The sequence below is a fragment of the Gadus morhua genome, chromosome 6 (genome assembly GCF_902167405.1).
Source record: "Gadus morhua chromosome 6, gadMor3.0, whole genome shotgun sequence".
Lineage (NCBI taxonomy): Eukaryota > Metazoa > Chordata > Actinopteri > Gadiformes > Gadidae > Gadus > Gadus morhua.
In genome coordinates this window covers 15,374,102-15,398,874 of record NC_044053.1, presented here as the reverse complement: position 1 = coordinate 15,398,874, position 24,773 = coordinate 15,374,102, and the positions used below count along the sequence as shown (strand labels likewise).

The window sequence follows — 24,773 nt, the reverse complement described above, 5'->3', positions numbered from 1 at the left end:
ATGCGCTGACTCCTCCCATTTAACTCGCACCGTAGTAGAGGTGTGTAGCCACACGTCTCCATCATAGGTCGTTCTGTCGCTATACCTAGATGAGCACAACGGGAGTATTCGTTATCCTTTCAATGAAAGGATCTAGGATCTAAAGACCGCCGTGTCTTGGTAAGGCCGTGCATTTTCTTCAGAAATTCTTTTTTTTTTGTCTTTTCTTTATGTTTGTTTATTATTTGACATAATGAACCACGAGGATAGGCCCTGCTATAGCTATGGCTCTGCTGGGATACAAATCTTAATATGCCGATTAAAGTTAAGTCGCTAGATCATTGGCTGGCATGCTTTTTTGTGTTAATATAAACAATTATGTTGGTTCTGTATACAAATTAAGTGTTTTCTCTTGTAAAACAAGCAACAGAGTAAACAAGTCACTTGTTGTTTATAGTGCTAAAATATTACAATTCCTCAGTGGAGAGTTGTAAGAAGTTCCCAGAAGTTCATAGAAGTTCATAGAAGTACTTTTAATTTACAGCAAAATCGGACAAAAATAATTTCGCAATATCATCACAATTTGATACATTTGATTCACAGATCATGGGTGTACTTTGAGACCGAAGTATAACATCCATTGCCTCAACTCCTTTGGTTTTGAGCTCTCAAATGGTCCTCAATCTGTTGCTTGAAGAACAGCTCCCCCAAGCGGCTATGCGAGGCCTCGCTCATGGCCTTGGTCTGCATACACATCTTGTACTTATCCGGAGTCAACTCATCCGCACAGTGCTTCTCATGCCAGAAGTGAAAGAGGCCACGCGAGGGAGAACGAATCACCATGAGCTTGCTGTGAAGATACTTCCTGTACAGATGCACGTCCTCCAATCCCCAACCTTTGATGCTCCGATCGAACCCACCTACCAGGAAGCAGGTTAGCAATGTTAGTTCTGGATAGGGTCCATAGACGTGTGATCGTCAACAGATAAAGGCATATACGTTACCTATGTTGAGGAAATCGGAGCGGTACTGGCATGTCATACCAAAACCAAAGTCCCTCCAGAACCCTGTGTCCTTTTGTATCACCTGTTTGAAATGACAAAGTGTAATATTAAAAACTAGTAAAATACAATACTAATTCAATGTCACTTACTTACTAGCCTTCCACTCACTTTCTCTCGCTCACTCACTCACTTACGCCCACCTACCTACTTACATACACTCACTCACCCATTTATCCAGTCACTTAACACCCACTTTACAACTCACCCACATACATACTTGCCCACTTATCCCCTCCCTTAACCACGCAACAACACCCTTGCTCCCTTACTTACTAACTCACTCAAACACAAACACACACTAGCCTCCTTTACTCTCTTCCTCCCTCTTTCACTTTCACTCACCGACTCATCAACTCATCCCTTACTCACTTTCACTCCCTCCCTCCCTCTCCCTCCCTGACCTGGACCCACCAGTTGCTGTTCAATTGGGGGGGGCTGTGTCAGGTTGCTGTAGATGAGGGATGGGTTGTACTGGCTGAAGAGCACTGGGTAGTAGACCTTCTTACCTAGAAACAAGCACCATGGCGTCAAAAACCCCTGCTCCCAAAAACAGTATGTTGTGTCTGCAGCATTTTCACGCACTAGAGCTGTATGGTATGGGAACTGTTAAACACATTCTAAATCAATACAATTTATTTTTTCTGCACAAATTTGTTTAAACCGAAACTGATAAGTAATGAAAACTGATTTGTAATGAAAACTGATTTGAAATGAAAACTGATTTGAAATGTAGCCATTATTGCAGCAAAATAAATCGAATCGTCTTGAGGTAATTGCATCATGAAATTATCAAGAGTGGTCACAGATAAACATTATGTTTTAAACAAATTAACACAACTAGTTAATACCAGCCACTTTCATGCTATCAACCAATACATTACATTTTGGACTAAATATATTGGTGCATCCTAGCCTGGCTCCGCCCGCCTAAGTCCTTGATTCCCGGCCAAACGTTAGCGATTGGTTATTGCAGATCCAGAGTTGCACTGGGCATATCCAATATTTTTCAACTTCAACAGACACCCACCTTCAAGTTAGTTAACGTTTGTCAATTGAGTAGATCCAGACTCTCTGTGCAAATGAATAGAAGTACGAGAGTCTGGTAGGGCCAGGCTAGTTACATCACTACTTCTAAACCAAAAATGAATGGACCCTCCTTTTTCTGCTCTCATACATCTGTAGTGGCTGTGTCAAACCTCATTCTCTAGCATGGTCCCTTACTATGCCTCTTCAACTCTTAATCTCTGTTTGAGGTACTTTGAGTTTAGTAGGTCAATCATTTAGACTATTTAGACTAAATCCAGACCTAGAGCCGGGTGTTAAAGCGGATTCTGACCGGGCTCTGCGTTGAGTCTGCATGAGGTTAAGAAGTCCGGCGTGAAGAGGATGTCCACGTCGCAGAAGAAGAGCAGAGCGGTCTGGCTCCTCTTCCAGGCCCGGGCCCCCACCTCCAGGCCCCGGCCTCGGGAGAACTCCTCGTTCATCTGGATCAGTGTGAAGTTACGGAACCGAGTCTCCCTAGAGAGAAAGATTCAAGGGAGTGGGGGGACTTGCTGTTAGCCACAGAAATAACCGTCATCATTTAACCAATCAACATCATGTCCAAACACAGTCTACCTTATATTTGAATAAATTGGAAGCTAATTAGATTTAATCATGGTATATCAATCTGGAATATATATAAGGAAAAAAATATGAATCTATTGTATCTCACACTAAGCCTCTTAATGTCTTAAAAATGCCTTGGTTAAAATATCTATTAGCCTGCTGATAAACACTTATCTGCATATGTTTGCTAAACTTGCCAAGAGGAAAAGGAAAAAGAAGAAAATTGAATAAGAAACTCAGGAATTCACATAGGAGTTTCTTGTTATGCTTTGCATTCTGGACATTTCCCCATGTCTCAAACGCCTGAGGCATCAAAAGATTAGCTGATTAAGACAAACGGCAATTTATGAGGAAAATATGCTAATATAGCTACTACCTCTCTCTCTCTCTTTTATTTTTTTTAACGCCATGTAGGAAAAGCTCTGCAATGCAGCAAAGAGACCTCTCTATTTGGGAAATGGTGGTTCTAAAGTAGAATGTGATATTTTGTGTCTACAGTCACCATTTAAAAAAAGCTGATAAACAGAGGGTATTATGTCATTGTTTTCAATTCGGTTTTACCTTTGACCTCCCTTTAAAATGAGAAAAATCTCATTTCAAAGGGAGAAAAAAATCTCAGAAAATCTCAGAAATGTCAGGCCTTTAACAAGGCCTGACATTTCTGAGTAAGTGTGTTAAGTGTGAAGCTATTTCCAGTGGTGTCATGTGTTACGCATGGAGGTGATAAGGGGGCCGCTGTTGTATGCTCGTCTATTAGATGTCGTGCTGTTTGTCATTTGTTGAGTGTTACCTAGTGGTCCGGTCCAGAATAGCTTTCACCTGGTCGATCTGATCTCGACCGAAGTACACCACAGTGAGGTGGACCACGTTATCTTGATTAATGCACACCTTTCTGGGAAGAAACACACACACATACACACACACACCCACGCACACAAATACAGGACTCCCTTAGAACACTAAATGAAGACGACACAACATCATACTTTCTTTATTATATTTGATTAATCTTTCTTCTCTGACATGTGTTTATTGCTGTACGTTCACTCTTTACAGCCTTTTATTAGGTAAAGGATATCCACAAGAAGCACTTTCATACTTGACATAGTTTTGAAGAAATGCCGCTGCTAAAAACATTTTCTTAAGACTTACGATCTCTACCATCTGTACTGTTGTGATGTGTGTGTGACTGAAAGAATCACCCCCACACGTGTGAGATATGAAACCACGTTGATCATATACTCGTTGGGATCTTTGATACCTGAAATTGCCCATGAACTGTCTGAAGGCATCGGCCCTCTTGGAGAGGGGCAAGATGATGTTGATGAGCAGGTTGGCTGTGTCCACCCTCTCGCTCTTCACCTTCATCACGGGGCCGAAGGGCCGGAAGAAAACCAGCCGGGTGTAGTCGTGCACGCCCCCGCCTTTAAACAGCATCTCGTACACCGTTCCCCGGTCCCTTTCTGTACGTGTCAGCCCTGTTCATGTTCCACACAGAGGGAGACTTATGGCGTTGGTAAAGGAGAGAGAGAGGGAGAGGGGGGGGGGGGGGGGGGGGGGCAGAGAGAGAGGGAGAGCAAGAGAGAGAGAGAGAGAGAGAGAGAGAGAGAGAGAGAGAGAGAGAGAGAGAGAGAGAGAGAGAGAGAGAGAGAGAGAGAGAGAGAGAGAGAGAGAGAGGGAGAGGGAGAGGGAGAGAGAGAGAGAGAGAGAGAGAGAGAGAGAGAGAGAGAGAGAGAGAGAGAGAGAGAGAGAGAGAGAGCGGTCGAGAGACAGAGAGAGCGGGCGAGAGACAGAGAGAGCAAAAAAATCTGCATGCATATTAACTAACCCTTGCTCATGATTTTTCCATTTGACTGATATAGTCTGACATAATGGTGCCATTGAAAGGAAAGAGAGGGAGAGAGAGAGACAGAGAGAGGGTTAGGGTCTAAGCTGTAAAGTTGGAGGTTTGATCCCCCAATTCCCACAGCCAGGCATCTGTAGGCATCCTTAAGCAAGAGGCCTAACCCCTAGCTGCTCCCTCATAGCACAGACATACTTTTGAGTTACTTCAGTGGGTTGAGCCATCGTTCGTCCACCACCACTTCATGATTCCCACCTTGGAGGAAGTCAGACGGAGCATATGTGCGCTTCCCCGCGGTTATGTCGCTGTGCTGTTGGGGTCCGTTGAGGACGTGGAGAGCCGTCTCCAGAGTGGTCAACAGCTCGTCCCTCCGGTCCTTCCTCACAGGCCTCTCCTCTGGGTGTCTGGTCAGCCCTGTCTCCAGTTGGTACACCCTTATGAGGGCAACAGAACCATCCCCACCGCAGTGATGTTAACATGAGTATGGAGCTGTCTCTGCAATAATAATGGCCCTAATGACGCATGGCAATAAACTCAGGAAATTGAAATCTGGTCAGACTTAACGTGACCATGCTACAGATAAAGTCTATGGAGTGGTTGATGGCTGGTTTAAGCAGCCTCATCTGGCCCAGGACAGACGGTTTGGATTAATGGCCTGGGTAGGGCTGTCGACCTTTGATGCATTTGGTAATCAGGGCACACAGGTTAAGCCAGCCACCACTATTCACACTTGCTCTTGCTAGCAGGAAATACCTGCTCAACCTGTAACATTTCCTCCAACTCTGCAATAAACCCAGTAAAGCCACCTAGGTGGCAACTGGGAGCCACCTGGGTAGTGGTTGGCAGTGTTTACTTCTAAAAAAAAGAGGTAAACACAGAAACGGTAATAGTCTGATATCCAAACACCTTGGACGGAATTATTTGGCTCTCTGAGAATAGTAAATAGTCTGAATTTCCACAACCCATTGGGGATGCATGCAAAAAGGATTAGGGTTAGGCTATATTTAGAACAAGTCATCGATCCAAAGGTGCTGATGGGAACCAGGTTAATAAGAAGCCAATGTGTCACCAAAGACAGAAGGTCCTGCTGTACTCACCGACCCAGCGTGAAGGTGTCGAAGGGGATGACCGCATACTCGCTGGAAAACTTCAGACCTGCGCTCACCTCCGCTTGGTTCAGCTGGGAGCGGAAGAACTCCTGGAGGAACACGAGGCCTTTATCTGCAGTGACTAGCCGTGAGCTCAGATACAGGTCATTAAGGAGCGGCTGGGTGCTACGGATGTAGGAGGACATCCAGCTCAGACATGCATACAGGTTGGTTTTGAACTGGGGATCGAACCAAGTACGTTCAGCTGTGTGGTGGTTCCCTAGTGGAATAGGAATACACATTTACATTGAGGGGGTTTTGCTGACGCTTTTATCCAAAGCGACTTACAAACATTCATTCACACACCGACGGCGGACTTAACCACGCAGGGCGACAGCCAGCTCGTCAGGAGCAATCAGGAGCTTGCTCAGGGACACCTGAACACTCAACTAGGAGGAGCCAGAGATCGAACTAGCAACCTTCCGGTAACCAGTCAACCCGCTCTTCCTCCTGCGCTACTGTCGCCCCGCCAATATGATGCAACATTCATCATGACGGCTAGGGTTGGAGGCCCGGTCATAGGGGTTAGGGTTCTCAGCGGCCTTGCTGTACCTAGTATCTTCCCCACTCTGTACTCTACACCCGTGGTCCGGAGGTTCTCACCTTGAGGTCGTTCTGTTCGGGGGCCTTGTGGAGGCTCTCCAGGCCCAACGGGAGGACCCCCTTGGTCTTGGCCCTCTCCAGGGACTCCTGGAGCTGCTGGGTCCGCTCCTGGAGCGCGTCCTTCAGCTGGGCTATCTGCTTGGTCAGGCTGTTGATGTAGTGCCGATGGGAGTCCTCCCTCTCCTGCAACAAGGCCATGTACCCCTCTCTGCTGTTGGCCCCCCCGGCCCACAGCAGAGCCTGCTGGTTGGGGCCCACCGCGGGACTGCAGGCCAGAATGTAGACCAGGCCGAGGCAGCAGCAGAGGAGGACTCCGAAGCCCCCGATGCGCCCGAGCCCCATCCAACGCTTGAACATGTTCTTCACAGGTCCCGTCTATTCTCCAAACAACGGAAGGCCAGGGGACGGCGCTTATGTGGTGATGTCATGTATGTGTGCCCAGGTATGGGTATACTAATGATCGATTCGGGGGACTCTAAAAGTGTGTTTTTTCAAGTGACGTCCCATTGTTCTTCGGGCCTCGGCTTGTTTCCTTTTGTTTATTCTCATTCAGCTCTCAGAAGAAGTCCCCCGCCGAACAATCCCAGGTGCAGTGAATTTGACCCTTCCAAATGGTCACTTAATACTTTATGCTCGGTAGCAACATAGTAGAGAGTACAGATCGTCCTTTATTGGTGATAAGGAGAAAAGGAGAAAAACGTCATGAATTAAAATATATTACCAGATAAATATAGTTATAAGCATGTGTTGCTCATTGCCAGATTAATATATATATATTATATATACATATGTAAATCTATCTACACTGTGAATACTATTCAATGCGCTCTGAAACTATGTTACCCAAAGATATTTGGAATCGCTTAAGAAATGTGCTCTATTTTTGTCTTTCTCAAGCAGTAAATGGTTGATCACAGTTTGAGTTTGCACATGTAAAAGACATGACCTTATATTGACTCTGCATGCCACGACGTTAAGAAGGAAGTAACAGAAACAAGCCTTACTCTGTCCTTCCCCTCTGCCTCTGTGTGTGTGTGTGTGTGTGTGTGTGTGTGTGTGTGTGTGTGTGTGTGTGTGTGTGTGTGTGTGTGTGTGTGTGTGTGTGTGTGTGTGTGTGTGAGGAAATGTGTGTGTGTGGGTGTGTGTGTGTGTGTGTGTGTGTGTGTGTTTGTGTGTTGGTGTGTGCGCGCGCATGCATGTGTTTGTTTTTGTGTGTGAGAGTGTGTGTGTGTGTGTGTGTGTGGATGCACTATACCATAGTGAGGGTTCACTCACAGCACAGATGGCTCTTTTATTGCTCAGGTATAAGCTGATCTCATGAAAGACTTGCTTATGTTTCCAGGTCCACCCAAGTGATGGCTGCCTCTGTGTTCGGGTGTGTGTGTGTGTGTGTGTGTGTGTGTGTGTGTGTGTGTGTGTGTGTGTGTGTGTGTGTGTGTGTGTGTGTGTGTGTGTGTGTGTGTGTGTGTGTGTGTGTGTGTGTGTGTGTGTGCGTGTGTGTGGCTGTGCGTGTGATGTGGGTGTGTGTCCGTATGTGCGTGTGTGTGTATGTGTGTGGGGGGGAGGGAGTACGGGGTGTGTGTGTGTGTGTGTGTGTGTTTGAACATGCACATGAATATGCATGCTTTCTGGGACATGTTTTTATGGACATCCATGAACACATGTCTTCCCCATCTCAAACAGTATAGAGTAAAGGGTCTCATACTGGCTCTCAACTATTTTCTAAAACAAGCCAGGAATACATTAATATTGTGCTAAAATCCCTGTAATTTCAATATGATATATGTGATATGCTACCGTTTCTAAACATGTATCTTAGGTGTAACATATGCAACTAAGCCTTTTTCCTATACCATATATTAGTCAGGCATGTTCAGCTAAATATGTAACCAAGAGGTGGATCAACAGAGCACCATTGCAGAATACCAATATAGTGCAATGATTCTTTCCTGCATTTTACCCTCATGCACTTCTCAAGACACTTGTGAAGCGACTGGTAATTGGTAACCCTGTGATAGACATTAATCTCTTTCTGATGCATAAAAGATGATACAAACTCACCGCAGGATCTTCAGCTGATCTTTCAGAGATGCGCCAGTGTCCAAAAAGTTTGTATTACTCTATCGATTACATCACATTTCTTTGTTGCTTCTCTTGGATCACCAATTAATAATCCTATGAATCACCATTAAGGAGTTTAAAATCGACCATGCGGCAAATCTTCATCTCTCTTCAGTGCCTTTTATCTCTTTCTCTCTCTACACATCACTTTCTCTCTTTCACACACATTCTCTCTAACTCTCTCCCTTCCTCCGCCTCTCTCTCTCTCTCTCTCTCCCTCTGACTCTCTCTCTCTCTCTCCCTCTGACTCTCTCTCTCTCTCTCTCTCTCTCTCTCTCTCTCTCTCTCTCTCTCTCTCTCTCTCTCTCTCTCTCTCTCTCTCTCTCTCTCTCTCTCTCTCTCTCTCTCTCTCTCCCCCCGAATCTTTCTCTGTCTCTCTCCCTCTCCTCACCCTTTGAGAACCAAACGGAGAGTTTCAGACTTTCTCATCAGGAAGCTCCACCCTCTTTCTCACTTTCAGTGAGCGCGATGCTCCAGTGTTGGCCCCGGCCCCTCCCGCCATCTGCCTCCATCTCCAGCTCCCTATGCAGAGTCTTCCCAGGCTCCGGTAGGCCCTAAACTCTAATTAGAAGGCAATGCATGTACAGTGAGAGGAAATGCGCTTCTGAGTTTGACGCTCGACCACCTGCAATCTGCTGAGGACAAATAGCTAGGTAGTGTCCGGATCCCTCCAATAGGAAGAGACTCCCAAATTTAATGAGGTGGGATACAGTGGGACTGTAGTGTACAGTGCGATACATGGGACTTTTTTATTGCTCCAAATCAATCAACTCTTTATTTAATGAATATATTTAGATCTTGCTATTGGTGATCAACAGTAAAATGACATATTATTGTTATAAAGCCTTTTTCGGTTGATAAATAGACATAATAACGAATCTAACATTAAATTTAGCATCAAAAACCTAAATCTGTCTAACATGAGGTGACACTTACCTCTTCAATGTGTCACTTATATTGTTATTGGACAATCGTCATTTTAGAGGTTGTTTTTTTCTATGATAGGACAGGTAATGCCATACAATAGGGGTACATTAATTAACCATTAATAAACATTATGCTGATTAACCTACAATTAACAAACAGTTAATGAACAGTTAACTAATGGTCAAGTACTAAATTTCTAAAGGGGTTCTAACTAAGGTAATTGTGTTCAGGTTAACTATAATAATGTCTGTTGCTAGAACTAGAATACCTAACGGTAGCACAAGCCAATAAGATGTCCTTCCAGAATAAAACTGAAACTTTATGTACAACCTACCTGATGGTGGCGCCAAAACAAAGACAAAACTGGAGTGACTGAGATTACCAGACAACTGAATTTATTATTTTTCAAAATTGACAGTATATTTACAGCCTTTAGATTACAAAATATGGAATGTAGACTGGACCCGCTTATGTCTTAAAAATGTAACACGTTCTTGGCAGAAAGGTCAATAGATATACATGTGACTATTAACTAAAGTGTATGTGCCAATCTGGATCATTGTTTGGGGCATTTGTGCTCAATTTTAGGCAGTACTTGGGTACAATTTCTGAAAACAGGTAATTCACCGGAACCTTACAATGAGAGAATGCCGAAACAGCAACACCAACACAACAATAATTCCACTGAAAATATCTGTGTGAAAAAAAGTGGTGTTTAGTATAATTGCCTCCAAAAACACTGCTATAGTGCTATGCTTTTGTGAAATCCTTATTTTCTGGAACTAAAGAGAATAAGGATTTAGAGTTATTACCTCACCCTCAGTTCTGAAGCTGCTCTGATGTCTTCGAGAAAATATGTTTTTAAACTGAGAACACAAGCATGACTGCATTAGTTTCTTTTTAGTGACTTCAGAGTGATACACATACAGAACATCAACACAGTTCACCTGAAAATAAAGTGAAAACATGGTATTGCAGATTCAGTCAACAATGCTACAACAACAAAACCAAAACATGATTCATTAGTTGGAGAAATCCCAGAGGTAATGAACTGGAACTGTAAAAACTGTAAAATAGATTAAATTAAACCAGGGCCCTATTACGGGTTATCCAACTTCTTTTTAATACAGAACGGTAACGTTGGTTTATAAGACAAGTGATTATTTTAATACCCTCAGATTCCACGGATGGAACCTATAGGATATTGAATTGATAATCAATAACCGTTTATTTAATCACGTAAAACAGTGATCAATGGTAACGTATCGCTTTTAACAACACCTGTTAGCTGTAACTTGAGCATTTTGGAGTTGGCTAAATGTTAGACGTTTGAATAGCTTTGGTCTATTGCGTTAACCACAGTTAATTCTTCATGTTTTAGCAGGCTAAATATAGATCCCTGCTTGCCTTGACGGCTCAGTGCTGTCCGTTTTTGTTGTTGCAGAGAGAACACGAGAAGGGCCAGAAAAATTCACTTGGCACTGATTCCAAATTCCCTTCAAATAAAAACTAAAGGAGTACTAATACTTTGTTTTGTTGTTTTCAAGTAAACAATCAAGATCGTTATCACATCAAATTGATGCACTCAATTCAGCAGCCACGCTCTCACACTCCAGATCAATGGCAATGCCATCAGTCAGTAATTCCTTCGCACAGTTTCCACGTAAGTCCATATAAAACATGAAAAAGGTGCCGGTCCTTCAAGGCATCACTGTCACCCAACTTAGACCAAAATACAAGAGCGTAGAGTTAGGTTGAGAGAACTGATGGGATAAAAATGGAAATAGGAATATAGTGGGGTGTAGAAGGAACATTTCTGTAGCGTGACATGTGGGTGGCTTGTGTTAAATCGCTCAGACACCACCATGTATGATGTCGCCATCTCAGGGCTGGTTGCTTGGCAACAACATCCCTCCGAGTCATTCTTCTTCCAGTGGTAACTAGGTTACCCCCGACTCACCATAGCGTTCATGTAGTGCTGGGCACATTTTTTTTGTTTGTTTTACAACACAAGTGTTCTCTGCCTGTTGATGGCTAGCAAACACTAGCTGGTGTGTCCTGGCACGCTACTCCTCCCCAAGCCTGGTTGAGGTGTGTTATACCAGCTCATCCAGCAGGGTGCCGATGCTGTGGTGCTGCTCTGGAGGGCCGGAGATGGGCTTGTTACACATGGGGCAGACGCAGCGAACCTCCAGCCACTTGACCAGACACCTGCATCACGAAGGGGCACAGAACGCAGACAAGTCACAACTCGGAGCTAGTAGGACGACGAGAGAGATGGCATACAAAACATAAAAACATCTCACACCCCCCTAAACTCTGACCCCTGATCATGATTCATTCAGCTCCCACTCACCCATCACAGAAAAACACCTGACTCTTAGATAACATGATAATTCCTCTTGTGTATGGCATGGGTTCCTCGATCTCACATTTATAGGTGATTTGCATGATTTACTGAAATGGGTTATGCATCGTCATGATTGTGTATATCATTAAAACGGCTTATGGTGATATGCACAATCATCAGACTGATTGGTGAACACAGCAAATCATTGAGGTAATTGTAAACGTCAACCTGATCTGTTATTATTGCTACGACATTAAAAATCTAGGCAGAGAGGCAGGTGAGGGGCACATGGACAATACTTACATAACAGTGTTTGACTCTCAATACCGGAACCGAAATACAACTTTGAATTTGACTTAGGGATAAAATTGTGCTTTCCAAACCCCAACGAGTACCCTGCAGGTCAGGTGCATTGCATCCACAACTGACTGTGTCAGTGGGTTGTAGATTGAAGATGTGAGCCGCAGCAGAAGAAAACTAATCTTGAGCCTTCTTGGCCGTGAAAACGTGAAACAAGATTGAACCCGATTGTAGTGAAAACAAGTTGAATAGTGAATAGTGATCACATGGCTGGAGGATGACACTCCGCCGACGTGTCCGCCAGTACTCACTTCCTGTGGAAGGCATGTTGGCATGGCAACACCCCCAGCTCATCTTTCACTTTGAAGTCCTCCAAGCAGACGGCACATGTCTGCTGTGGGAGGAAAGGAGATGAGACCGAGAGAGGGGGAGAGAGGGGTAGACAGAGAGAGAGACATAGATAGAGAGGGAGGGAGATCGAGAGTGGGAGAGAGAGATCACGAGTGAGAGAGAGTGAGGGGAGAATTGTTAGGACCTTTGAGTCATTTATTTTGTACTATTCATTATTTTCATGGGGAATTTCTTACCCCATGGAGATTTAACTTTTTGGGATCTCCTTTTAGAACGACCTGCAGAACAAAGAAATTAAAACACAGTTGGAGAAAATTAAAGCAAGCTTCGCCTTGCACGACTGATCATGGATTGCGGAGTGGTTATAGCCGGACTCACCTCTCTGTATCCAAACCGCTCACTCTGGGCCTGGTGTCGTAATTTGCTGTTGATAGATAATCGTTGAATATGAATATTAATGGCATTTATTATTTATCTTACTATGTACTGGCACTATTTACTTAAGCCTGTTGCAACAACACCCTCATACTGTACATGTACAAATACACACACACACACTTCCAAACCAACCCCCCCCCCCCCCCCACACACACACACACACACACACACACACACACACACACACACACACACACACACACACACACACACACACACACACACACACACACACACACACACACACACGTACAGCTGATAATGTTGCTTCTTTGAATGCGTGCACCACCCTCATCTGCGACAATGGCAGGAGATCTTTATCCCTCAGCTGAGTGCGTCTGTTCAGACGGTTATTTTGGGCTCCCCCGCTAAGATTTGTTTTCACACGGCTAAACATAGGGCTGGCAGTCCGTCACTGCATGTTGCTATTCCTCAAAACAAAATGCAGCTTCATCCCCTGCCAGGAGAGCCCCCATGCATCTCTGAACCTGATATCAAATAAAAGAGTGAATCCCTCTCAAATTGGCTGATAAGAGTAGCAAAGCACACACTGGCTAATGGCCGCCTTCAGACGTTGTTTTATTGTTAGCTCTGATTGCCGCTGAACAATTGTCTGCTGGGAACAATGCGAGGATACAAGCCTTACATGCACGAGGGCTTCCTCTGTTGAGGGAACAGCCTCAAGTGGGTGAAAGAGAACATGACAGAGGTATTAGATAATTCTGTACGAGCGACAGGACCTAGACGCGCCGCAAAGGAAACGCCGGCCGAGAATGTACCCACTTATTGTCTGCACGGAAAGAATGAAAACCACACAATCAGTGTATGAGAATGTAAAGCAACGAAAGGCCTTCAAGAGCTAGTTGTATTCAAATTACATTCATGCGCCGAGCCCGGGTGAGTTGGTTGTGGTGTAGGGGTTAGGGGTTAGTTTGTGATGTTAAGAGAGGATGTAGTTCACACTGTAAGGGTCTAGATATAAATAACACTCCATTCTAATCAATATCACTCCATATTAATAAATACATTCGGGTTTGTATGTATTTATGTGTGCGTGTTATGTGACTCATACAGACATTGTAATATACATACACAAGGTTCAATAACCCCCTGGGAACATACCAAAGACCACATGTGCTGTCTGTATTTGCACAATGCCGCTAGTCCTGCTTGGATTGTAAAAGTGCATTAATCAGTTGGTGATGAATCATCAGGACTATAAATGATTTTCTCAATCACCCCTCCTACCGGAGAGAAAACCCTCACATATTGAAAATAACTGGGCCGAGGGAAGTGACTCATTGGTTATGATTCACACTAAGGTGTCGTCTGGCAAATCAGAACTTTTTTTGGTTGTTGAAGAATGTGAAAACAATTTATAAATTCAACATTAACAATTCATATCAAGCTCCCACTGATACACAGTAATGCCTGTACCTAAAGGTTTTAAACATTGACTGCACACATTTTAACTGATCTCTATAGTTTCCTTCCGATCCAATAGCAATCACAAACCATTTTCTCCGGTTAGAATTTGAGGTTGCTCTATGTTCTCTTGCCTATATTTGCATTCAACTAGACATGATCTTCTTACTTAAGAGTCTAAGCAAAGAATATGGTGAATCCACGACCATGCCTTCACCGGTAACGGATGTCAATTTATTTTTGTGTCTTTGAATTTAATTTGTTAATATTTAACAATCCTGGGAGTGTCTTTTCTGTTATGTGCATTTTCAATGAATGACACAGAAAATGAATGAGCTCCGATTGGACGAGCCGACTCCCTGTTGACTTTGTCGCTTGATGTTGTCAGTGAATAAAACAACGCAACAACCAGATAGCTGCTTAGCCTGACATGCAACAAACCTTGACGAGCTATGAGACACAGAAAGCTTTTATATGTATTCTGTTTAGAAGCTTCTTTCTCATGCCTGCTTCCGATATCTTGCTTAGACTTTGTGTTCCATTTGGAAAATTGTTCCTTGCAACAATGTTGAAGGCTGCTCATTTATGTCATCAAAAATCGAACTTGTATTTTGTACACGGTCAAAGTAAACAGAATTTTTGTTGCACCTTTTATCAAAGGTACACAACAAAATAACCCTAGATAACCTGTAATGCACTGCAAATGAGGACACACAGACAGTTGTGTACCTTGGTACAATGGTAACCAATTTTCCTCTGTGATGTTATTTGAGCTACAGTACTATTCTGCAGAATGTCTTTCATCAAGCTTGAGGATTTTCGGACGGAGGTCATCGTGCCCTGTCTCTGGTGACGTAGCTCTTGGCTAAACACTGTGGCTGGCTACATCCTGCCCCCATTGTTCCGGTGCTCCTACTGGCATTGGATGCTTCCTCTTTTATTTATTTTTTAAATGCTGCCTTCCTTCTTTCCTTCGTAGGGTCCCTCTTATTCTATCATATACAGTGCACCCTTTATGCAATACCTCGGAGACACCGACATGCACGCCCAAGCCCACACGAGCACATGCTCGTACACACATACATGCTCACACACACACACACACACACACACACACACACATATAAATACACCAAGTACGCAGACACACAAGCACGTGTGCATGCACACTCACACACACAAGCGCACAAACACACACACACACACACACAAATGCACACACATCTGTACAACTGTTCATCTCACCTGATGAAGTAGCAGCAGAAGATGAGGCTGAGGATGAAGACGAAGATGCCTGTGCCGAAGATGACCATGTAGATGTTGAGGGGCAGGTCCTGGAAGGTGATGGGAGGCATGCTGCACGACTTGTTGGAGTAGACCAGTCCCAGACCACAGAAGCACCCTATATTGAGGGGAGAGAGGGTGCTTCAAATACATGGATCCTCCGATAGATTAAGAGATGTTAAGCTAGAGAACTGAATGTGGAAGACTCACTCACACACACACACACACACAATTCACATGCAGGCCATCTCTCCTTTTGTTTGTGCAAAATACATACTCCCCCCCTCATGCAGCCGAGGGTCAGAACTGCAGGCGTGTCCGCTGTCTTACATTGGCATGACACACACAAAAACCCACCCACCCACACACACACACCCAGAAGAAGACACACAGGGAGCTTTAAGGGGAATTTATATACAAAGGTCAAGATGCTCGTCAGGGTGAGGTCGTGTTATGCTTTTCTTTCCCTTCCATTTAGAAATTCAAAAATAATATATTCTCGGAAATGGACGTGACAAGGAGAAACAAAAGGAGGACGTAACCTCTGTGTTATAGAGGCAAAGACAAACACACACACCAGTATGACACCAACACGTCTGTGTGTGTGTGTGTGTGTGTGTGTGTGTGTGTGTGTGTGTGTGTGTGTGTGTGTGTGTGTGTGTGCGTGCGTGCGTGCGTGCGTGCGTGCGTGCGTGCGTGCGTGCGTGCGTGCGTGCGTGCAAACATACGTGCGTGTGTACTTAACAGCGCATAAGGGCTCCTACAGATGCTGTTTATGGGAGACCAAACCACCACTGAAATAGATGTCACTGGTGTGCTGCAGAAGAGATCCACTTCTCTCTCAAAACTTTGTCAACATTTCCACACAGGACCTTGGAGAGTCTCCTGCCCACGCCGCATCTCACGGGAGGACAATGGAGTCAAATAGATCAATCCCAACGTAGGCCGTATCCAGGCAACTGAGTATCAATTCATACTGGGCCACCGGGCTTCACTTCGGGGTCTAACAGCAGATCTTTCATTAAAAGACTGAATGGTAACACGCAGGGAAAGTGCGACAAAGGTATGGTTTTTTACCATGACAACTGACGATGTGCTGGAGAATTTAGCTGCAAGAGTAGAAATACAGGAGAAGAAGTGTTGATGAACGGCTGAGTATGTGATCAACATTAAATTTTTAGTCCTAAATATACCATCATCTCTATCCTTTACCCTATCATTGAGCACATAAACAACGTAGGCCTTTTAATTTTGTGCTGTGGACACACACGCAAGGTCCAAAACACGCACAACCAGCCAATGGGGGATAGATTTTTACCATTTGGCAGGTACAGAAATTCAGGGATACTCATTAAAACAATGGCTTGGCCAAACGATTTGGCTACTCTGGCAGGTGAAATGGACCCTGTGTGTGTGTGTGTGTGTGTGTGTGTGTGTGTGTGTGTGTGTGTGTGTGTGTGTGTGTGTGTGTGTGTGTGTGTGTGTGTGTGTGTGTGTGTAATCATATGGAGAAGAGCGGCAGTCATTCAGTCAGCCTGAATCATGTGTACATTATACACGACCCAAACAACGCTGTCTATAATTATGAGGAGGGCATCGTCTGAGATATGAGTCACACCAGTATATAACGACTCAGAGTGACGGATGGACGTGAATGATGCATCATGCGAGACATTGCACTTTGACTATGCGGGGAAAACGGGGAGGGGATCACCGAGCATCTGAGAGGTACAGACAAAGCAACAGCTTATTATGAAAGCACCTCAGCAGATGGTAATTACGACAGCTTGTGTATATGCTGGTCGGGATGTGCAACAAAAGCAACAGCTTAGAATCAAAGTGCTCGCACTGATAACAGATACAGTATGTTGAGGCCAACCACTACTCCAAGGAAAGGGACTTTCAGTGGAAGAACATAGTCGGTACATAGTCACAATGTACATAGGCAGTACAAACATCTCATATGATCCATACTACAGCGTTAGAACTTTAGAGTTGAGTTGCTGCTCCTGTCTTATTTCTGAAGAATATGTTTGCGAACTCGGAACAACCGATTTCCTGGCGTTTAAGAAAAAGAATCGATATCAATCGTGGGGTCGTTTTGCCTCAAGTAAGAGCCACTCAGCGACGTCCAGGGATGAACTGTGTGCCTCACTCCTCTGGGGAGAAATGTAGAGGCACCGATTCCAGCCGTAGGAATTACACATGCATAACATGGCATTAATGCATGCGGAACGCACATGCATTAAAGCGTGAAGAATACTGTTTACACATCCACATTTATAGACAGGCATGTAGATACATCTGATGTCATCAATGAACTTATAGAATTTATCTCTCATTAGTTGTAAACACTGTGTGTGTGTGTGCGTGCGTGCGTGCGTGTGTACATGTGCATGCTTGTGAATTCTTGTCTAGCTGTGCATGTTTATGTATTCATGTGTGCATGTTTCTCTCTGTCTGTCTGTCTCTCTGTATGTGTATCTGTGTGTACGTCTGTGTCTGTGTGTGTCTTTGTGTGTGCGTGCATGTGTGTGTTTGAGTCTGTGCATGGAGGACCGCTAGACAGTGCATGTCAGCATTTCCTATTTGTACACACATTGACCCTTGGAGCGAAGCTCGGGCTTCAAACATCAGTCCGACTCTCAAATGTGGGTCATCATGTGTGACAGACTCGTTGTTTATTTGTCTGTTGTGTGTGTGTGTGGGTGGGTGCGCATGGCATGCATTGATGCTCAAGTCCACACGTACACTACGCACACATTTAGAATATATAGAAGGCAGACGTTGGCTGTATGCAGCAGGTTTTGCTAGTCCAACCGCGCATGATCACTGACCTACATCAGTGCACTCAGGAGGCTCCCCGTTACCACGGCCACCAGGACTACAATGAAGGAAGAAGGAGGAAAACACACACACGTGCACACACACACAGAATATTCTCATTTGAGGACACTGAGTCTTCTGATGTAGTCGCTCTGTGTCGAGTGTCAAGTCCTCCATCCATGGCGGATATGGGCGAGTTGATTATTCAGAGGGAGAAGATAGAGACGGGGACAGGAGAGAGACAGAGAGGATGGTAGAGAAAAGAAGGGGAATGGTGGTGTGAAAGAGATGACACCGACAGGAGAGAGAGAGAGAGAGAGAGAGAGAGAGAGAGAGAGAGAGAGAGAGAGAGAGAGAGAGAGAGACTGGGGAAAGGGGGGAACAAAGGGAAAGAGACAAACAATAAATTGACAGACAGAACAGAGGCAAAGATAGACGAAAGAGAAGGTCAAAATGAGAGCGACAATGAAAGACAGAGACAGATTGAGTGAGAGACAAAGAGATACAGAGCGAGAGGAAAAGATGAGGAAGACCTTGCATCCAAATAGCTCCTGAGTTGAATTGTGGGCTTTCGTCCCACATAAAATATATTTTCACGACGCTGCCACTGCTGCTCGCACCACAGGCAGAACTGCTCATCAAATATTCAACAGTTAACATGAGGGAAACACTCATCACTGCTGCTGGGTTGTTGTTGGCTTTTTCTTGTTAAGTAAGAAGGTTGGCTGTTAACTCCATTGCACGCGCAATGTCTCTCGAGTTACATGCACGCGCACGCGCACACACGCACACGATCGTATAGGGCCAGGCAATACTCAGCTGTCTGACAGTGTCTAGCTGTTTTAAAGCTATGTATTTATGCATGTATCAATGCGTGTATGTGAAAGAGAGAGAGAGAGAGAGAGAGAGAGAGAGAGAGAGAGAGAGAGAGAGAGAGAGAGAGAGAGAGAGAGAGAGAGCAGTTAGACAACAAACAGGGACCCATTGTTTCTCTCTGGACAGCACACACAGTCGGTCTGCACTGATGGAACCCTAAAGAAATATCTCTAATCGATCATCTCCACTTTTACCCAGACAATAACAGACTGCCTAATACCACGACACAAAAATAATGTGTTTGGATGGCGCTGTTCAAGGAGACCGTGAAAGAGCAACTGTTAAAACCTCTCCATTAAGTATATTGGGTCTAAGCGAGCAGTTCAACATGAAATCAGATACGGCCATCGCATATATTAAAACGAACGTGTCAGGCGGTTCTGTGTGCAGATGACATCATTCTGCAAGTTGTGGCAGGCTATTCACAAAAAGGGGCTGGGTGCTGAGAACAAAAGTAAAACAAGCTACAGCAAGGACAATATTTTATCAATATTCTTGCCACATATTCGTTTTTTGAACAATCGTTATTATAAAACCATTCTGCCAGCCAGGGGCATCTTTTCTCGTTGTGCTTTATATTTTAACAAGGTAACAACCTTTCATCAAATTAAAGATGTCACGTAGCCTACCTGCATTGCTGGTAGAGCAGGCCTACTGCAACTGATTAGGTATCCAAACAATACATAGGCCTAGAAGCATATAATCAAACGCTCACCGTTACACCACTGGAACGGGTGCATCAATGCACCGGAGGGAGACAAAGGTATCCGATTGGTGTTGATCAACAAGCCACCGCGGGTTGAGAGATCTACTTATTTCCCAGTGTGCTCCAACACAGCACAGACCCACACCAAAATTGACGTTTTATGCAGCTGCAATGTTAAGAGACAATAACGCAACCACCATATCAAAATTGAAATCGAGTGTTTAAAGTCAGCGTGAAGGCACGAACCGACAATGTCACATCCGTTACGCGGAGGTACATGTCGGAGTTTTAGGCTATCCTCGCGTTATTTTAAAGGAAAAGCGTTTTCACTTGCTCTCCTTTATTGGCTCTGTTATTATAATTAGACGGCATAACACAGACCTAGCATCTGTGATGAAAACTGGAACACTGGCTCGATTTTCCTATTCCCACCCCCGCACTGCTATTGACATTGAGCGAGACCAATCATTGATTGGTTGGTATGCAAAGAGACCAATCAGTGATTGGGTGGTGACGGAGAGAAGTACCTCCCACTGTACTTTCGGACCCTTGGATCATGCAGCTTTCAGTCCTAACCCCAAACCCGTGTCTGTTGTAACGGCTGGACTGGACGGGCTGCGTACATTTTGTGGCGCCTCTCATATTTATTTCAGGCCGGACTGAACATTTAATTATAGACGTCAGGAGCTATTTTAAGGACAACAACCAGATGTGTTAGAGGTTATGATGGTTTATTGTTCTAAAGAACAAATACATTATAGTACCTAGGCCTACATTTTTTTTTTTTTTTATAAATTCTAAGCATTAGCAATGCACTTTGGAGTGAAGAAAATGAAACAAGATTGAAATCTGGAGCATAAAGCGTTCTTATATTGATAGTAATGTCATTCAAATGCACATTTATTTATATTCCACATTGATTGAACACATTGCATACATAGCTTACATGTGCATTCAAGTCTGATTCAGCATGTGAGCTCTTAAAATCCCAACATTAGACACACTGCACAACCTTTGGGCTTATGATAAGCAGAAACACAGTCAGATACTGTCAGAAGAAGTAAATCTGCTCGTATCGTGTGAGGTTGCCAGCGTACACAGGCTGGTAGTTGTAAATCAGTGAAGAGGCCTCTTCATCGGGAGTGTCATAAGAATGAAAACTTCTTCTGCCTAAATGGGATAAACAAAAATATACATAATATAATATAAATAAGCAGGTGAGCGATGGCGAAAATTAGAGACATCAAGATCTCAAAAATCTCTCGGCCTGTTTGTCAAGAGGAATGATTCACTAGTTTCACTGGACACGGCAGACATCCCCATCAGCTCACCTTCGTCAATGTAGAACTCTGCCAGCAGGGAGGAGACTCGGACCGCGTAAGGAGAGTGGGGGAACTGCACGTCGGGGGCCCACTGGAAACGGTTCACTTCTGGATGCCACTGGACTCCGTAGAACGGATAATTCTTAGCTGGTACAGAGGAACAAGCAAAGTCAAGCAACGGTTGTGTGCCATTTCATATTGACATGCTGCCCACTTTAAAGACAAAGGTGAGGTTACACATCCAAAACATTGAATACCTTCCATCGTGGAGATAAATGTGGCCCCGTTTTCAGCTACGTTTGTAGACAAGACGGTGTAGAATGTGTGCAACTTCTCGTTTCCTGCAAAGGTCTGAATGAAAGTTCAGCATTTCAGTAACCACCATGTACTTTCCAATGTAAAGAAATTTCACCATATTCCAGGAAGCTTACAACACTGGTAACATGACCTAGAATATCCAGGTTAAGCATGTGTGTTGATGTCAATTAGTATGTTTTCTTGCAGTTTTCACTCAGCAGTCCTAATTATACGTTTGATTCTGCAAGTTGAAGCCTTTTGAGATGTCACTGTGTGTACGCGATAATAAAGTGCGAGACAAATAAACTTTAGAAGTATCCATTAAAGTAACACACTTTGGCAGTGACTAATATCACACACACACACCTCGTTTGTGATTCCAAACTTGTGAAAATTCCCAGTCAATGGCTCTCTGGACAAAGCAGTCATGACCTCACTGGGAAACCCCTTAAACATTCGACAGGAATGCACATCTGGTGGGGAAGACAGAGGAGATGCACACAGAAGTTAGAGAGGCCCAGTCCTACAGGCAGCCAGGATTATTGGTTCAAAACAGTGGAGCTCTTTTGTTTCCCTGTGGTTAACCTTAACTGTGGTTAATCCTAACCCTAAAATAACCCTAATCCTAAAATGAAAATGGTAATTTGTCAGTCCCCAGTATCTCCCTTTACATGTTATTGGTTTTGCTTTATTTCTACTGACACCAACTGGTGATATTTGACACACACACACACACACACACACACACACACACACACACACACACACACACACACACACACACACACACACACACACACACACCTTTCTTGCAGCAAATATATCCTCATTATACAGCACAGGATCTTTCAAGGCATTTCCAACTACACATTGTTGTGCATTGTCAATTAACTGATAAACAGGTGAGAAGGTCATCAAATTGTTATTTGGGAATTCCATGGTGCTCTGTTCATCCCTAGGGGAAATCCGGCAGCAGCACACATTAGCAAATAAAATACCAATATAAAATGGAAGGTAAAAAACAAACTAATGAAATGATAGAAGTAAAATTAAAATAGAATGAAAGTGACATACATTACAACTAGATGTTATAGCCTACAGTTATTTTGGAGAGGTGAGTTTGACAGGCCTAGACCGTCAAACTCCTAGACCCTACCCATGCTTACCTGGAGTCAGGTTAAGTGGAAGCGGTATGTTTTCTGCTGGTGTAGGGGACAGCAGATTCTCCCCGGCAACCAGTACCGTCAGTAGCTGCATGCCAAGACATGTGCCCCAGATGGGGAAGTAGTCGCCACCATCATTGGCCTGAAACATATAGAGCAGAATATGGCTTGCTTTCAGTGTATAGATATTTTTTCTTTCTTAGTACAATTTTTTGGGGGGGAAATCTTATATGTTAGACTCTCCATTTAATATATAACAATGGAAGAAAAAAAAGTTGCATTGAAATGGGAAGAGATATGGAAAGAAAATCGAAAGACAACTTATTACTATTGAACCTAACCTTAACAGCCAGGTGGTAGAAAATCTTTGACACTCTTGCAAAGTCTGATGTTTCCAGGTCTGTTGATCCTCCAATGAGAAGCAACCTTGATACGCATGACACATTTAAATGTTAGGTTTATTATTATTAATAATAATGATAATAATAATAAGATTATCCTATTGTAATTATCATATTAATATGATTATTATTAGTATTAATAGTATAATTAGTTACCCATTGATGGATCTGAATATCTTCTCATACTCGGTAGCGGTCAGGGTCAAGCTGTTGGGATAGAAATAGAGGTCACTGACTCAAGAATAGCTACTAAAGCTCCAAAGGTTAATCGCTAAAAATTGTGTTGAACAATCTCTGCCAACCATCCTACCGAATCGGCACAACTCTGCTCCCTCCGGACTCAATATATTTCACATAGGAGTCTGGTATGTAGGTCTTCCCAAATGGTTTCATGACATCGTCAACAACTTCTTGAGCCAAAATACCTGTTGACAATCAGTGGGTACAATTATTAAAACATAAAACCGATCAGTCCAAAACCACACCAATAATTGAATCCCACGTTATCTTTGTGAGTTGCTTGAGTTAGATGTTAAATGTCCTTTTTCTACTTTATATATCATAACATATTTTGATTACTTACCGATAATGGGTCTGTTATTGATAGCCTCGTGGTGGCGTTCTGAGGACATTGCATCGGTGTAGTGACGAACCAAAAGTAGAAATACGTATGCAGCAAACCATTCTCTGAACATAACGGGGCTACAGATGCTGAATCAACCGTGCAAAGGCGAAGAATAATCAGAACTGAGATCTCTGAGGGAACACGTTTATAGGCGTGCAAAGAAGGGACGACACCTTGTTCGACCTTTACACAACATCATGAATGTTATAAGGAAGTTTGGAATGCCCAACATGATGAGTAGCCAAGTTTCAGCACGACTTACGATTGTTTTTGCAACGTGTTTATTAACCATCAACCATGTGTACGTAGGTTCCCTGTCACCGTGTAGCCTATATCAAATGTAAATACATAAAATATCTTCCGACACCCAATTATGCAATATAATTATTAATGAATAGAAAACCTTAGTTCAGTATAGTATAATATCAATTGTTCAGCTTAATATATCTACCTAAACATATCTGGAAAATTACACAAAACTTTTGTTCTGAAGCTGGATGAACAGGTTATGAAATAGCCTTATAAACCAGTCTTACATAATCTCGCACTCGCACTGGCTAGGGTGAGGTTACACAAATTTAACAATTATACCAAATGTAAGCATTAAAAAAATAAAAAATAAAGCTCACTAAGCGCAACAAACAGAAACCAAACTATTTTGCTATGCTATTTTAAAATAATGCATTATGTTCATACACCTTACATTAATGCAACAGACTTCTCAAAAATTCCTGAACAATCACGTTCCCCATATTGTCATACTTTAGGGCCTTCCGGCTCAGAATGTTTCCGAGAACAACTGCATGCAAGATCCCGAGGGTAAAATAATGCAATGATAAAAAGATGATTGCAAAAGAGATAATTTCTTTACAAGTCCCATCGGTAGATCATGTTAATTACGTCTTACTTCCAAATATAGTCCTAAATAAGGATATTAGAAATACCAAAACACATAAACAATACTATAGTTGTGCCTATAATCACAGATTTCATGGCTGATTACACTATAAACACTTTGTGGTAATGTTTCAACCACACTGTCACAGGGTACGGAGAGAGGTAACTGATGTTTAAATGGCCAGGTTATAGATCATAGATGAGTCAGTAGTGGGTGAA

At 43.4% G+C, this 24,773-nt stretch overlaps 3 protein-coding genes and 1 long non-coding RNA gene across 6 annotated transcripts; 1 reads left to right on the top strand and 3 right to left on the bottom strand.

Moving 5' to 3' along the window:
* Positions 1–1,111, top strand: LOC115545710 (uncharacterized). The gene is made up of 2 exons (XR_003977143.1): positions 1–159; positions 583–1,111. It is a non-coding gene; the product is annotated as an uncharacterized LOC115545710 (long non-coding RNA).
* Positions 494–8,576, bottom strand: LOC115545708 (chondroitin sulfate N-acetylgalactosaminyltransferase 1). The gene is made up of 10 exons (XM_030359115.1): positions 8,307–8,576; positions 6,246–6,911; positions 5,592–5,692; positions 4,750–4,928; positions 3,913–4,129; positions 3,442–3,543; positions 2,380–2,561; positions 1,455–1,549; positions 984–1,065; positions 494–899 (listed from the first exon to the last, which is right to left on the bottom strand). Exons 2-10 carry the CDS (start codon positions 6,600–6,602, stop codon positions 625–627), a joined length of 1,590 nt encoding a protein of 529 aa, XP_030214975.1. The 5' UTR covers positions 6,603–6,911; positions 8,307–8,576; the 3' UTR covers positions 494–624.
* Positions 8,577–9,666: 1,090 nt separating this feature from the next.
* Positions 9,667–20,285, bottom strand: rnf122 (ring finger protein 122). 3 transcript variants are annotated; one of them, XM_030358872.1, is made up of 7 exons: positions 19,859–20,285; positions 18,279–18,325; positions 15,403–15,559; positions 12,673–12,718; positions 12,531–12,572; positions 12,255–12,337; positions 9,667–11,504 (listed from the first exon to the last, which is right to left on the bottom strand). In XM_030358872.1, the coding sequence occupies exons 3-7, from the start codon at positions 15,510–15,512 to the stop codon at positions 11,390–11,392; spliced, it is 396 nt and encodes a 131-aa protein (XP_030214732.1). In that variant the 5' UTR covers positions 15,513–15,559; positions 18,279–18,325; positions 19,859–20,285; the 3' UTR covers positions 9,667–11,389. The 3 variants fall into 3 exon arrangements, with proteins under 3 accessions (XP_030214732.1, XP_030214731.1, XP_030214730.1); XM_030358871.1 differs by lacking the exon at positions 18,279–18,325 and having other exon boundaries at positions 12,255–12,334; positions 19,859–20,284; XM_030358870.1 differs by lacking the exon at positions 18,279–18,325 and having other exon boundaries at positions 19,859–20,279.
* Positions 20,286–20,728: 443 nt separating this feature from the next.
* Positions 20,729–23,912, bottom strand: LOC115545571 (gamma-glutamyl hydrolase). The gene is made up of 9 exons (XM_030358869.1): positions 23,616–23,912; positions 23,343–23,457; positions 23,189–23,239; positions 22,973–23,057; positions 22,635–22,773; positions 21,835–21,941; positions 21,429–21,522; positions 21,181–21,318; positions 20,729–21,019 (listed from the first exon to the last, which is right to left on the bottom strand). The coding sequence occupies exons 1-9, from the start codon at positions 23,725–23,727 to the stop codon at positions 20,901–20,903; spliced, it is 960 nt and encodes a 319-aa protein (XP_030214729.1). The 5' UTR covers positions 23,728–23,912; the 3' UTR covers positions 20,729–20,900.
* Positions 23,913–24,773: the final 861 nt, after the last annotated feature.